The following is a 15,640-nucleotide window of genomic DNA, read 5'->3' as shown; positions in this document are numbered from 1 at the left end:
ATGGGAGGGACCTTTTCTGGTTATTTTAACTACAGAAGCCGCAATCGGAACGGCAAAAAAAGGCTGGAGTCATGCTTCACGAGTAAAAGGACCAACACAAAATAAAGACTGGGAAATTATTTCAGTAGCAGGAGACCTACAAGTAAGATTAAAAAGGACATAAAAATGGATTCAATCTCTCCATTTAGGTTCAAAACCACATAGGAATTACAATGAATCCCTGATAAGACTAAAAATGTTATTTTCTAGTATTTACTGTTTGAAATCCCACTTTAAAATTGTTTTGAGAGATGCATTATTGAAATTTAGGCATCCTGGATTAGCTGCTGACTGCAAACCCATTGAGCCTAGAGGCAGAACAGCACTGATGGGAAAGAATTAGACGCCTCCTTGATCAATGGGACAGCCCAGGCAAATTGAAAATTTTCTCAGGAGACTCCAGCAATCAACACTAACTGACTTACAGGAGGAGCTGCAGCTTGAGAAAAAGAGACTGCTAATGCCTGTTATTGAGAGGGTCCAAAAACTATTATCACACTGGGAATGTATTAAGCAAGGCTAAAAGTGTTGCCCATGGATTTATGTTGTTTGCACCTGTTGTTTTAATTCGTTGTGAAGGGCAGAAGAAAAAGAGAGACAATTTGTTTGGTTTGTTTAGGTCGAGTACGTGAAGAGCTAACTTTAGAACAAAATTTTAGTGATTTTTTTGGAACGTCATTGAGACGTAAAAATGGGACCTTTTATGCAGCCATCCAACTAATCCAGAACCAAGATCAACAAATCCTCACCATATTAGCTTTTGTACAGGCTAAAGAACAAACAATCCATAATATTATAGACCAGTGTATCATAATTAACAATTGTTGTGGGAAAAATATCTATGTGCCACGCCATAGACTCGTTTGTGACACAGACTGGCATCGCGAGTGTGTCTATTGGTGGTGAGGAAGATTTAATAATTAACCCTGACTTCATAGCAGAAAAAGAAGCAGTAAAAAGGACTGGTAACTGAAATTGTGTGCAAGCAAATCTTGTTGTAGTAGCATATCTCTGGAGCTTTAATGGATTAAGAAAACCAGCTGATTAATCTAGGGAGAGATAGGGCACTGCTGCAGAACTAAAAATAATTTGTGCCATCTTTGGAACAGAAAAAGTTAAAATGGCTCATCCAAACTTTATGAGGCCAAGGGTACCAAAAGGAAACAAATCCCAGGAGAAAAGCTTTGCTACTGAGAAGATTGACATCTCGGCCCTTGGTTGCAACCCAAGGGGCCTTGAGAAAGGTAGAAAGTTAAAATTCCTGAGGATTGTTTTCACTGTGCTTATTATGATACCCCTGGCAACTGGCTGCACGGAACAGAGTCCAAGAAATAAGAAGTGAACAAGCCAAGTGAACAATGCAGGAACTAACTATAATAAGACAAGCAGCACAAGAGCCAGCAATAAAGAAACAAACTATTCCCAATCCCTGTGACAGATGCAATCACTCCATGTGGGTCAGGGATAAGATGGAATCTATTTTTGTGGAGCATCCACATGCTAGTGCTGCCTGTTACGATCAAAACAGTTTCTTAGAAATTTGTGTGAAGAATCACAAAATGTATTGTGTAAGGAGAAATTTAGGATTCAATGGGCAAGCTCTTTATCCTAACAGCAATCAACTTTGTCCTAGGTATGAGAATTTCCTTTGATTTGAAAAAGATGAGAATGGAAAGGTGCCCATTAAGAAAATAAATGGAAAAGAAGAAGAAATAAAAAGGGATAAGAAAAAGATCAGAGGGAAAGAGTTAGAGGAACTAAATGAGCTGTATAAATAATTAAAAGAGCACTGTAGCAATTGGGACTTGCCAACCTCAAATAAGAACCGTTTTGTAGATTTGATGCAAGAAATTGCCCCACAATTGGGAGTGTCCAAATGCTGGATTTGTGGAGGACTTAGAATGGCTGAAAGAGGGCCATGGAGAGGTGAGAGTTTAGCTCCAGAAGAATTTTTAAAATGGAATCATACTCAAATTTCTAAGACACTAAAGCGGCCTGAGGGAAGGGTTTTGAGTCACCAAGTAATTGGAACAGTTTGCATAACTCGGGAAGGGAGGAAACACAGTGAAGTGGTAGGATGTACTCCTTGCGTATCTACTTCAGTAGTAAACTCAGATAATAACACCAAGACCTGGTGACCCCAAATTCCTACTGGATACTGGGGAGTAACAAAAGAAATGGCCTGTGAATGGGATAATCAAACTGATTTGTGCTGGCATAAAAGTCCTGGAGCTAACCCCTACCAATCCATAAAAGACCTAAAATCTTATTGGGTACAACCAGATAAAATGGAAAACATATGGAAAGCCCCTGGTGGAATAGATTGGATTTGTGGGCAAGGGGCATACAGTGAACTACGCCAAAAGTGGGAAGGAACTTATACCTTGGGAGTTATACAACTCTCCTTCTTTGTCCTACCAAGCTCTAGGGGCAATCTGCTAGGAACACCTCTTCATGAAACCCTAGAAAGAAATAAAAGAGCCTTAAACCTTGACTTTCCAAATGCAGGAGGAACCCAAAAACCGGGAGGAGAAGAATGGCCTGCAGAAAGAATTATAGTATGTTATGACCCAGCTACTTGGGCTGAGGATGGGTCTTGGGGATATAGAACTCCAATTTATCTATGAAATCTGTTGATAAGGCTCCAGGCAGTAGTTGAAGTTGTTTCAAACCATACGTCTGATGCTTTAAAGTTGCTGGCTAAGCAGCATTCACAAATGCGAGCGTTTGTATATCAAACCAGAATTACCCTAGATTACTTGGTGGCAGAAGAAGGAGGAGTTTGTAGGAGGTTTAACGAATCTGAGTGCTGTGTGGAAATAGACGATCATGGGGAAGCCATCACAAAAGTTGCTGATGAAATAAAAGAGTGGCACATGTACCTGTTCCAAAATGGAATTCTCTTGTAAAAGCTGATGGGTGGGATAATCTTTCTGGGGGTGTTTGGTGGAAAAAAATGGGATTCATGTTACTGTGTTCTGTCTTAGGATTGTTGTTTTTGCCCTGTACAATAGCCTGTATTATTAGACTGATGCGCTCAGTAATTCAGGGAATGCAACTTACAGCAATGCCCATGGACCCAGAATTGGCAGCAAAAGGGAAACTGAATTCCTTGATGCTACTAAAAGCACAATCCGCTCACATTCAAGGGAAAGGAACCGAAAAAACATTGACTGAATGCAAAGAAAACATCCTAGCACAAGGAAAGCAAAGAAAATTTGAGAAAGAGTGCAAAAAGCTGGATGCAGCATGGGAAATGTTAGAAAAATTAGAGACTGACACGAGGGAACTCTGAAAACTGGAATTATTGGGAACATAGAGAATACGGAGATCTGTTTTTTTAAAATCGGAAAGCACAAATCAATATGATCAAAAAGAGAAATGGGGGAAATTGTAATAAATGTGATTCACGCTAACTGAATTGTAACCATATTGGCAAAATTGTACTCATAGTAACAGAAAACAATTGTTACAAAGCAAAGAAAGGAAATAGTGAGGAAAAAGGAGATGGACTCCCTCAGATGTTAGGTGGCAGTAGAAGAAGGATGTAGGTTTGATAAGCCACATCTAGAAATAAAAAGGTTGACCTTGGACTGGGCCAAATTGGGATGAGTCCAGGCATGGAACTTGAAATAACATAACACCTGTAAGCTTAGTGTGCCTGCTCTACCTGCAAGGTTACAGAGCAGACACTGATGAAGACAAAGAGCCTTCATGGGGAATAAGAGCTCCAAAAGGATGAGAGATCTCTAACTATTAGCAGAGCATGTGCTACACAATATAGTGACGTAGATTTTAGGAATAGAAGCTAGGAGGAGTTTGCCAGAAAGTTCTGTATTAATATGTATTAGCATAGAGTATATAAGTGGGATTTTTGTCCTTATTGTTTGATATGTCAAGAAGGGCAGGACTCTCCCCATATCCCCGGTCGGTTTTGCTTATGCTTTATACTAACCTTAATTATACCGAATTATTCACTGCCAAATTTTTATATTCTTAAATACCTGCATTTAATAAATTTTTGTATTCATTTATGTACAATTGCTAGTATTTAAAAACTGCTGCTAAATTTACTCTTGTCTGGTAAATTGGACAGATAGAACAACATTTATGACAAAGACAATAGCAGAGCACAATCCAGTTTGGCAATTAAGTCTTGAGTGAGTGAACGAGTGATTGCTTCCAGTAAATTAAAAACCCAACGTGCTTGAATGCCGACCTTCTGTTTGCTCAGGCTTCCTCACCTCTGTAGATGAGGTACCTTTCTGCTGCTGGTATGTGGGCATTAAGAGGTCTGTGTTAGAGATGAGGAGGTGCTAAACTCATTCAAACGCGCTGTCCAAAGCAGTGATTTGGCCTCTCTTTGGCTGGGGAGTAGGACCAGCCTTGTTGAACAAAGGCAGCAGCACAAGCTGGGCTCCTCCAGCAGCAGGGACACGCCAGGAGCCAGAGGGGACAGTGGCACCAGAGGGGTCAGTGGCACCAGAGGGGTCAGTGGCACCAGAAGGGACCGTGGCACCAGCCGTGCCCAAGGTCTGAACAGGGTGGCAAAGTCAGGTGGTGCTAACTGGCTGCATTAACAGCCCAGGCAAGGTGTGGGGAGGAGCCAGGTCTGGGGACCAGCCAAGGAATCCTTACAAGAGCAAATCGTTCTACTGTTCTCTCTAGGACAAAAAAGGAGCAAACCAGTCCAGCTGATATGTGAGGAAGAATACTTCATGTTTATTTAAAATGCTGCTTAATACAGACTTGGGTTTCTTTTGAGTGAACTGATGCTAATAAATATTTGGTCACACAATGTGGGGTTTCTCTGCAAATAGGCCTTGATGGGAAATTTCTGACCCCCTTTGCTTTTGCCCTTTAAGATAAGTTGAGCCCCTGAGTAGCTTTGTTGAGGAACGGAGAATTGTTTGTAGCTCAGAATTTTCTCAGGAGGAGCCTTACATTTTAGCAGAGGAGGAAGGAAAGGCCAAGGTTTAAAAGCCTTCCCCTCCTGAAGTGACACACTTTCAGAGGAGTCGGTGAGGGGATGTCCCCTCAGCCACGGCCAGGGCTGTTTGCCTCCTCTGCAGGCTCAGTATTCTGGGAGTTCCACAAGCCTCAGCTGCCACTGTACTTTCCTCTGAATATTTCTTGTTGAGCAGTGCATGGCACAATATTTTGTGCTAGATTCTTCTCTGGGCTTTGAGGTGAATCTCAGTAATAGTGGTGATTTTCATGTTCAGATGTACTTTTTATAGATAGAAAGGAAAAGGGAAGAGGTAACAAGGAATATTAATAGCTCAAAATGTGAGTGGTCATCCACACTAAAAACAAAGTCTAAATGGAAAATTTTTTTTATTTTTTTTCCCCAACAGGTGGGGTAAAACATGCAGAGCTAAAAATATTCTTTGAAGAGATTCAGCCGGCACCCAGCTGTATGAAAATCAAAACAGCAAAGGATGAGACAGGGCATGGGAAGAATCTTCAGCCCTTCCTGTTGAAGGTACAACAGTATGAAAACTGCCTCTGGATGTTACCCAGAGGTAACACGTGTTATTGGCGGAGAAGAGCTGTTGGTAGCCCAAGTCCTGAGTGGCTGGCCCAGTTTCATTCCTAGCTGGACCAGGGCGGCCGGCTCGGCAGGGGAGGAGGTGGGGGGATCTCGGGGGGCTTCCGCTTCATAGCTGGGCTGGGGGGCCGTGGGGGAGGCACGGAGGGCTGGTGTTCTGCCTTCCTGGGTGACTGCTGCCGCTGAGGCCATGTCTGAGAGCTGTCAAACCGGACGGTCCTTGGGCTCCCTGGGGGCGACGGAGAGTGGCGCCTTCTTGGCCAGGGTGCTGGAGCTGCAGCAGGGCGACTGAGGAGAGAGGAGTGTCTGAGGCCCCAGCTGCCGGTGGCACACAGGGACCCTCGTGCACAGCAGGGCCCAGAGCTGGCAAGGCTCCCCAGCACGGCTGGAGCTGCTGGCACACCTTGGCCCAGCTGGACAGCTGCCCCTCAAGGCCCTGCCGAGCAGGGGATGGCTCTGGGCAGGGTCCCTGGCCAGGAGCGGGCCCCAGAGCGCGTCTGCCTTTCAAGGGCAATCTGCTCCCTGCTCTTTCTCCTCCCCACCTTGCTCTGCCTCTGCCCGCTGCTCCTGGGGCTGCTCTTGCCCACGCAGCCTCAGTGGCAGACAGCACTGCCTGCAGCCCCAGCGGGCTCCAAAGGACAAGGCCCAGCAATTAAGAGGCCAATTAAAGCACTGGGCAGCAGCACAACCCTCAGCACAGTTATGTGCACAACCACTGACCATCCACAACTCCACAGCAGCCTCACTGCGAGTGTTTCCTGACTACCAAAAGCCTTTGAAGTAGCTGGAGCGTAGAGGCCAACAGCAACAACTTACTGTTTTCTTCCCTTCCACCACCGGAACCCGACATAGCACAGGACCATGGCAAGTGGCACAGTGAACAGTGTCACTACTGTGCCTATCATGCAGGTCCTGCGCACATCCTGGGGGCAGTAAACTCTTGGGGTGCTCGGTGGATTCTCAGCATCTGCATCTGACTTGCCAAGTGCTTCTGTGGGAGCAATGGGGAGCGTGAGCCCGTGCTGTGCTCCACTGCTGAGCTGGCAGCTCGCTGGATACGGCCAGGACATTCTCTGTTTCCCCCAGAGATGGGGCCTGCAGGCACCTTGCCATCCCTTGGCACAGGCTGTGCCACCCAACACAGTCCAGAAGGCCGGGAGGAGGAGAGCCCGGGGCCAGTGCAGCTGCTTGGGCAGTGACTCCTTCCAGGGACCCGGGCCAAAGCCATCCCTGAGCAGCCACTGCCAGCCCCGACCCTCCCTGCCCCGTGACAGCTCCCCCAGCCCAAGGGGACAGAGTCAGGCCCTGTCAGGACACACTGGAGCCCTGCTCTCCTCTCTGCCCTTTCCCCACCACGGGCACCCCTAGCAGCCCCTCCCAGGTTTCGGGCACTGTCTCCCATGGAGGGACACCAGCAGGACTGCTCAGCCTGGCTGAGCCTGGCACAGCAAGCACCTTCTGTGGGGCTGCCTGGCATCTCCTCCCTTTGTGTACTGAGGGCTGGCTTGAAGCCATTGCTTCCTGCAGGAAATGATGCCTTAAGCAAGGTCTTTTGGTCCATCTCTGGAGAAAGGAAGAGACACAGCTGGATCAGATGCAACCGTTCCCCGTTGGGGAGGGGGTATCTTCAGGAAGCAATACTTGTTAAAGACATGGAGAAGGATCAGGAAAATGGCCAGGTGTTGGAGTTGCCAAAAGGCCCTCCTTTCTCCAAACAGCCACCCCTCCTGTTCTACCCCAAGACCAGGAAATTGCAGGGATCTCAGGGTGTCCATGGCCCATGGCGCAGTTTGGGCTCCCTGTCAGCTGATGCCAAATGCCTTCCTGCAGAGGCTGGGGAGAAGCTGCAGCCAGCCCAGGCTGGGAAACAGCCCTGCAGGGTGTGACAGCAGCAGCAGCAGGGCTGAGAGGCTGCCATGGATCCCTTCCCACTGTGCTGGGCATTGCGTGTCCAGATGTGGAGAGAAAGGCCCCAGCTGCTGAGTCTCAGGAGAAGGCTGAGGGAAATGCACCCACCACGGCGTCTCTCCAGGTCACTCAGCATCTTGTCCAGAAGTTTGGATGCCTCCAGGGACTTAGTGTTTCCTGTAAATTTGTTCCTACCTCTCGCAGAACCTTAAAAGAAAGTACTGCAATTTTCCCATGAATGGATCCCACAAAAGCAGTGCTCAGCCTGTGGGGTCAGCAGGGACACACTACTCACCCCTGAGATGGGAGCTGGGTTTCGGTGCAGCATTCAGACCAGAATTTGGAGAACTCCTCCCTGCAGACACACCATAACTCATCAACCACTGAAGCTTCTGTCACCTGCTCCCTGCCAGGTTGTCAATGATTATTCGTTGGTGGGACAGTGAGAACATACCTGCAGGAGGTCCAGAGGGCTTCAAAACTTCATCCTGCCAGGCTAATGGAAAAGCCTTCCCAGCAAGCCCATCTAGAAGCCAACCAAGAAGAGAAAATATTCCATTGTGCATCAGGGCTGGCTGTGGCCCTGGGCTCGTGGCAGGGCTCCCACTCGGGGCTGCTCCTGTGCCCTGGGCCTCTGGGCACTCAGGGCAGCTCCAGGAGCAGCTGCAGAGGGAGGGACCTTGGTGCACGAGTCCCGTTTCCCGGGGGCTGGGAACGAGCTCCAGAGGCCTCGAAGCCGAGGCGCCTCCAGCTTTGGCTGCTCCCAGGCTGTGCAAGGACAGGCCCTGGGGGAAGAGCTGCTGCCACACAGCCCTGCCGAGGGCTGAGCCTGGCACAGCAATTACCTCCTGTGCCTGTGCCCGTGCCTGCAATCGCCTTTCGTCTTGAAGCAGGGGCTGCTGATGAGCGACTGCTTCCACTGGGAAAAGCTGCCTTCCACAGAATCTCTATGTCCATCTCTTATGGAAAAAGGAAGGGAGACAGCTGGATCAGATGGAACTGTTCCCCATTTGGGAGGTGGCATCTTCAGGCGACAATACTTGTCAAAGACATGCAGAAGGATCAGTAAAAGGCCCAGGTGCTTGGGGATATCACAGGGCTCTCTCTTGCCCAAACCTGCACCTGTCCAGATCTACCCCAAGACAAGGACATTGCAAGGATCTCAGGGTGTGCATGGCCCATGGTGCAGTTTGGGCTCCCTGTCAGCTGATGCCAAATGCCTTCCTGCAGAGGCTGGGGAGAAGCTGCAGCCAGCCCAGGCTGGGAAACAGCCCTGCAGGGTGTGACAGCAGCAGCAGCAGGGCTGAGAGGCTGCCATGGATCCCTTCCCACTGTGCTGGGCAATGCGTGTCCAGATGTGCAGAAAAAGCCCCCAGCTGCTGAGTCTCAGGAGAAAGCTGAGGGAAATGCACCCACCACGCCCTTTCTGCAGTTCCTTCACAATTGGTTCCAGGATGTCATTTGAATCAAGCGATTCCTTCAGTCCTCTAAGTTTGTTCATCCCTCTTGGAGGACCTTAACAGAATGTCGTTCCATTTCAGATGAATGGATCCCACAAAAGCAGTGCTCAGCCTGTGGTTTCAGCAGGGACACACAACTCACCCATGCCCTGGGAGCTGGGCTTGGGTGCAGCAACCAGACCAGGAGCTGGAGAAATCCTCCCTGCAGACACACCTGTAACTCAACAGCCACAGAAGCTTCTGTCACCTGCTGCCTGCCAGGTTGTCAATGATTATTCCTTGGTGGCACAGTGAGAACATACCTGCAGGAGGCTCCAAGGGCTTCAAAACTTTATGCAGCCAAGCTAATGGAGATTCATTCCCAGGAAGCTCACCTGGAAGAGAGCACTGATGAGAACCATTTCCATGGTGTGCTGGGATCCCCTTCTGCCTTAGGAAACTGGGCTCTGCAAGGGGCTCGGGCAAGGATTTGGGAGCCAGATGTGAATGGACATGGCCGAAGCTGCAGAGGGGCCTGGGGAGCTCTGGGCTGGCTCTGGTCATTCTGCCCACTCTTTCCATGCACTCTGCAACATCTCTGCAGGGGCAGCTGGTCAAGCCCAGGGCTTGTTGGGACACTCTCCCTCCCTTCCTGTGACATAGCCCAGCACAGAACTGGTCTTCCGAGTGCCAGCCCCTCCCAGGTTTTGAGCAGTGTCTCCCCCAGAGGAACCCTAGCGGGACTGCTCAGTACCCGAGTGCCCTGAGCCTGCTCGAATAATTCCTCTGGGCTGTGCTGGTCTTGTACGGGCTGTGCCCGCACTGCCAAGCAGCAGAGATGGCAGCTCAAGGCTGAGCAGGGCTCAGGCCCAGAGGCACAGCAATTACCTCCTGTGACTGTGCCTGGCATCGCCTCCCTTCCTGCAGCCGAGGCTGGCACAGAACCACTGCTTCCTCCGGGAAATGCTTCCTTCTGCACAGTCTTTCCTTTCATTTCTGGAGAAAGGAAAAGGGACAGCTGGACAAGATGGAACTGTGGCCTACTGGGGAGGTAGCATCTTCAGGAGATAATGCTGGTGAAAGTCATGAATAGGCTTCGGGAAATCAGATGAACTTTGGGGTGTCTCTGTAGGGCCAACACAGTCCCTCTTCTAAACTGCCACCCCTCCTGATGTGCTGGGAGAGAAGGAAATTGCAGGGATCTCAGAGTGTGCATGGGCCATGGTGCAGTTTGGGCTCCCTGTCAGCTGATGCCAAATGCCTTCCTGCAGAGGCTGGGGAGAAGCTGCAGCCAGCCCAGGCTGGGAAACAGCCCTGCAGGGTGTGACAGCAGTAGTAGCAGGGCAGAGAGGCTCCCATGGATCCCTTCCCTCTGTGTGGAGCACACCATGTCCAGATGTGCAGAGAAAGCCCAAGGCTGCTGAGTCTCAGGAGAAGGCTGAGGGAAATGCACCCACCTTGTCCTCCCTGCAGCATTTCCTTCAGCATTTGCCACATGCCTTCGGATGGATCCAGGGACATCTTGAGCGCTGTGTCTCGGATATTTCCTGTTGGAGGTCCTTAAAACAAAGTAGTTCAATTTCCCAGGAATGGATCCCACAAAAGCAGTGCTCAGCCTGTGGGGTCAGCAGGGACACACTACTCACCCCTGCGATGGGAGCTGGGCATGGGTGCAGCATCCAGGCCAGAATTTGGAGAACTCCTCCCTGCAGACACACCTGTAACTCAACAGCCACAGAAGCCTCTGTCATTTCTGCTGCTCTGCATGGGCAGGACTGAGGCACAGGAGCTGTGAGGGGATTGCACAGGGCGAGGGCACACACGTGCACGGCTCTGTCCTGGCACATGCAGCGATGCCCCCCTGGCCCAGCTTTGGGCTCTGAGCTGGCAGCTCCCCCAGGGGGAAAGGCCTTGACCTACCCTCACCATCTCCCAGAGGCTCAGTCCTGGATGCAGGTTGGGATGCCAGAGCACCTTCCCCAACAGGTTCATCTGCAAAGAAAGGCAGGACAGAACAGCTCCCAGCACTGCAGGAGATGCTCAGGCTGTCTGGGGCTGGCAAAGGTGCCCCATGAGACACAGCCCTGGGCACAGCCCTGGGCCCTTCCCTTCCCTCTCTGCTCTTCTCCATGGCTGCACACAGCACATGGAAGGACACACTGGCATTGTGCATGGGAAGAGGACTGACAGCTAAATGCTCCTTCCTCCCACTGACAGCAATCCTGTGGAATTACTTGGGGCTCCAGAAGAGAGAGGGCAAGGGTTCCAGAAACCACCAACCCTGAGATGATCTTAAGGGAAATGGCACATATGTGAGCTCTTGCCACATTGACACTGCTTATTTTGTCAGGAAGGGGGAGTTGGGAACTTGCTTCCAACATCCTCCAAGAACTTGAAACCATCCTTCACTACGACATCCAGAAAACCCATGTCCTGATCCCCATCCTCAAGGGAACACAGATCAGAACCATTTCCATGGTGTGCAGGGATCCCCTTCTGCCTTAGGGATCTGGGCGGTGCAAGGGGCTTGGGTAAGGCTGTGGGACCAGATGTGAATGGACATGGCCAACACTGGTTGTTCTCTCCCTCCCACAGAGGAAAGCCTCCCTTAAGAGGTATGGAAAACCATCCCCAGCGCTTCCTGGGGAGAATGAAGCGCTGTCCCCAGAAAGGGGAGCCAGGCCATGGGCTCACCTGCTCCCTTCACTTGCCATGGAGCTGCCTGGGCAGCCCTGGCAGGCAGGGTCACTGCCAGGAGGAGCAGGAGGAAGAGTTGCAGAGGAAGGCCCATGGTGCCTTGCCCTCTGCCCGTCCCACAGCTCTTGCTGCCACCGCTGTCCTGACACTGCTGTCCCAGTGTCAGCACCACTGCCGCCGCCGCTGCTGCTGCTGCAACAGTTGTGGTCTGGGACTGACTGGTCGGTGGCTGTGGTGCTGTGCAACCACAGGGCTCTGGCACATCTGTGACCTCAGATGCTGCTGTGACCTCAGCCTGACGTCACCCCAGAGCCTGCTGTGAGCTCATGGCCTTTGCTGTAGTCCCAATGTGTACCCTCATCACTATAAATGGGCTGCCCTGATTGTCAATGTTTTTCTTGATCAATGGGCCATTGCTTAGGAAGACTTTTGTTTTGCTTGCTGAAACTGTTGGTCAGGCTGTGTCCCTGAACATGCTCTTGATATCTTCCTGTATTAATGAGGATCAAAGAGACACATATCCCCCTATGCATCTAAAGAGATTGCTTTCTTATAGAAATCATCCCCCCTTTATACCTTTAATCTCAACCAGACACAACCAAACCTGTAGAGAAGATGGGCACCCATTGGCTGGCTCAGCTCTGCCCATGCATCTTTTGCCCCAGTCTGCTTCCCATTCATACGCTGTCCTCACGTTCCTCCTCATAACTGCCTCTCATTCTGAATGGCAAGGAAGGAGTCAGTGCTAACTTGGGAATCACCTTTGGGAATATCAGCCTGAAGTGGAGGATTAACAACGGCCAAGTAGGGATTTGGGGAAAGGTCCTTGAGAGCCTGAGCATCACTCTCAAGGCCAGGGTACTGACAAGTCTGTGGGGGGCCAGGGAGTCGGGGGCTCTCCTGCGCTGCATTGCAGTTTGCCTGGCACAGACTTTCCAGTGCAGGGGACAAGGGGTTTGGATCAGGGGATGGGGGGCTGGGGGGGTTCGTTTGAGCTTTTCCTCCACTTTCCATTCCTCATCTAACACCCACTGAGCTAGCAGAAATAATGGTAAGAATTTAGCAATCCAGGCATCCCCTTTATTTCTTAACTCTGTCAATCTGCTTCCAACAGTATCCCAAAAAGGAATGGTTGGTTTTGCCTCGGGGGATACCCTTGGAATGCAGAGGAAAAGCCATTGAACAAACTGTGCTAACAACCGCTTGGAAAACTTTCCTTTCCCTCCCTCCCTCCAAGTTACCCACAATTAGGAAATAAGTCCCCCTCTGCTGTGCTGACAGTCTAGCACCCATATTCCCTGATCTTAAGCTGCATTGGCACAACAAAATTCCACTCTCCGCTGCAGCAAAAAGAGACAACAAACTGAAGATAAGAGTCCAGGGCCAGCTTTAGTTCCAGGGACAGGGAGCCGTCTCTGCAGCTAACTACTGCAGCCTGTAGGTTCATGGGCTCCCCCTCCAGCCCCGGGGGCCAATGCACCCTTCCCTCTACCTGGAGCACCCTCAGTCTAACTTGGGGGATAGGATACTCACCCTCCTTTTGGTCCACTGGACAGGGGCTGCAGCAAAAATCCTCCTTCAGGGAAGTGTTCCCCAGCTGCTAGAGGTTAGCACTTCATCCCCCAAATCAGCTGCTGGAGAAACCTTTCCAGTCGGCTGCGCTCGGAGGCAGCTGAGAGCCAGACCTGCTTTGGGTTAAAATCCACAGTTCATCCCTGGGCTCCGCTCACCGGGGCCTGACGGTGGACACCAAGTGAGGCAACAGCCAGAGCTGAACTCACTTTGCCACTGCGGCCCCATGCCTAGAGTGAGTTCCACCCCAGGAACAGGAGGCCTTAGATGGAGCTAGAGCTATTGCTCCATGGCCTTTTTAGCTGCCAGCCTGCATTCCAAGGAGGCAAGGAGGAGCGGGGAGGTCTTTTGCACGGGACAAAAAGGATTTATTACTCTGGGCAATTTGTGGGGCAAAAGGCAAAAATGGAGAAGGTGCAACAACTTAAACATAGGGGAGGTTTGAGGGGAAGGTACAAATTCTTAGCAAATTGGAGAAGTTCTGGGGAGGGGTAAAGGGTAGGGTTCACAAAGGCATTGTCCAATGAGGGAGGCAGGGGGGGAAAACTGGGTCACATGAACTAAAGAGACCTGGAGTTCTAGGGGATTTCCAAAGGGGAATTCCAAGCAGGGGGTTGGCACAAAGCAGGACTGACAGGTAGTTCAGGACAGATTAACCAAGTGGGTGGGAGGCTGTAATTTTGGACTAAACCATTAACTTGGGCAAGAACAGAACATACTATTGACAAGAAGCACACTGCAACACGCCTCTGTGTGAGCTGAGGATCCACACGCTTAGGAGGGAGGGGAGAACCTTTTTGGGAGGGCTTTCTACCTCACTGTCTCCAAAATCTCGGTCTTTGCCCCAGTTCATCACCATTTGGCTGTGGAAGGTGCCCTTGGGCCATAGGAAATCAAAGTCCTGGAGTCACTGAAGTTGGATGGAGTTGTTTTGGTTTATTAACTTACATTTTTTTTTGTTGTGAGATAGGATTAGGAGCAAGGCAAAAAACAGGTTTAACTTTAAATGGTTTAAAGAAAAGTTGATTACTAGAAACTATAAGAAAAAAACTTAGAATAAAACTTTACACTACTTGCTCTCTTCCACATGCCTTTTTTTTAATACTGAAAATGTACAAGAAACAACTCAGTTCACCATCTTTAAAAGAGTTTTTTACTAATTTATTTGAAAGAGGAGACTTTGTTTTTCAGTCTATGGAGGTTTCTTCACATGAAACAGTTTTCTTGTGGTTTTGATGTTACAGTGATTAGCTGCTCAGGAGAATGGAAATTTCATTACTATGTAAAAACCCTTTATTCAGACTAACAGTTTTTCTCCTAACTATTATTGAGGACTATACTGACTTAGTAGGCACACTTTAAAAATTATAAATCTAAAAAAAAGCTTACTTTATTTTAGATAACAGAGGGGTTTTCTTCTCTTTTTTTTGGGGGGGGGGGCAGAACAGTAGGGGTTTTTTTATTATATAAACTTAGAGGACTACAGCAATTTTAACATTTGTTCACTTAAATACTAATGCTTTAGTTTATACAGTTGGAAAGGTCATATTCACTCCATAATATTTTTATGTATTATAGAGGAAACAGGAGTCTTTTCTCCATAGTTTAAAAAGAGAAATTTTAGTTCCTGACTTTTCTCCTAGCTTTATTTAGGATTTGACTTTTCTTTTTGTTTGACTTCACAGTTTTGATATTGTTTGTGTATTACTATTTCTGAGGGGATTTTTTTCTTTTTTTTTTTTCTATTTTGTTTGTTTGTTTTTGGTACAGTTTTATTCAGGGCATTGAAGGAGTTAATGCCTTACCCAGGCAGCAGAGGGTTCTGTGATTTTCTCCAGGTGGGGCAGTTGCAGTTATTTATGATCAAGAGCCTTTCAAGGTGCCACGCTGGGGGCTGGGTGAGGACTGTAGGGTTTAGTCAGGGAAGTGGTGATGAGTTTCTGCTTTCATGGCTGTTCTCTGGCGCCAGCTGCACTCAATTCCAGCCGCGGGCCGGGGGCTCTTCCTCCATCCTGCCCTGCTAGCAGGGCTGTGGGGCCTTGCCAGAACGGGGCTCAGCTGTTTTTCCCCAGGCTCCCTGGGCAGCGGGGCGGTCCCGGCCGTTCGGAGCCGCTCTGGGCCAGCGGCAGGGCAGGCTTTTGCCAAGCCGCGGCCACGCCGCTGGAGGGGGAGGCGCTAGGATGTCAGCAACGGGCCTTTCCTTTCCCTGGCTCTCGGGGCTCCTGACTGAAGACAGGGCCCAGCAGCTTCCTGAGCCCTGCCTCAGAGCCCACCTAAACCTGCCCGGCCCGGGCCGCTGTGACTTTGTGAGAGGCTCCAAGGGAAAGAGAACTTACCCGGGGATTTCTCTCTTCACACCTGCGTCTCACAGAGAGGCATAAGCTTGCTTATTGGTCTTGTAACAACGTGTCAATATTAAAAATACGACTGATTG

At 49.5% G+C, this 15,640-nt stretch overlaps 1 protein-coding gene across 1 annotated transcript; it reads right to left on the bottom strand.

Annotated features, from left to right (window-relative positions):
- Window positions 1-5,634: 5,634 nt before the first annotated feature.
- Window positions 5,635-6,683, bottom strand: LOC134057631 (atherin-like). The gene is made up of 2 exons (XM_062514606.1): window positions 6,407-6,683; window positions 5,635-5,878 (listed from the first exon to the last, which is right to left on the bottom strand). The coding sequence occupies exons 1-2, from the start codon at window positions 6,658-6,660 to the stop codon at window positions 5,635-5,637; spliced, it is 498 nt and encodes a 165-aa protein (XP_062370590.1). The 5' UTR covers window positions 6,661-6,683.
- Between the last annotated feature and the right edge of the window lie 8,957 nt (window positions 6,684-15,640).

The sequence above is a fragment of the Cinclus cinclus genome, unplaced genomic scaffold (assembly GCF_963662255.1).
Source record: "Cinclus cinclus unplaced genomic scaffold, bCinCin1.1 SCAFFOLD_139, whole genome shotgun sequence".
In the NCBI taxonomy this organism is placed as follows: Eukaryota; Metazoa; Chordata; class Aves; order Passeriformes; family Cinclidae; genus Cinclus; species Cinclus cinclus.
This window is presented reverse-complemented; position numbering and strand designations above follow the sequence as displayed.

Bases quoted from the DNA above. Each gene is read 5' to 3' on its own strand.
- LOC134057631 (XM_062514606.1), bottom strand. From the start codon at position 6,660: ATGTCCTGGCCGTATCCAGCGAGCTGCCAGCTCAGCAGTGGAGCACAG. The intron at 5,879-6,406 runs GTAAGTTGTTGC...CTCTCTCCTCAG, and splicing joins TGGTGGAAGGGAAGAAAACA to TCGCCCTGCTGCAGCTCCAG.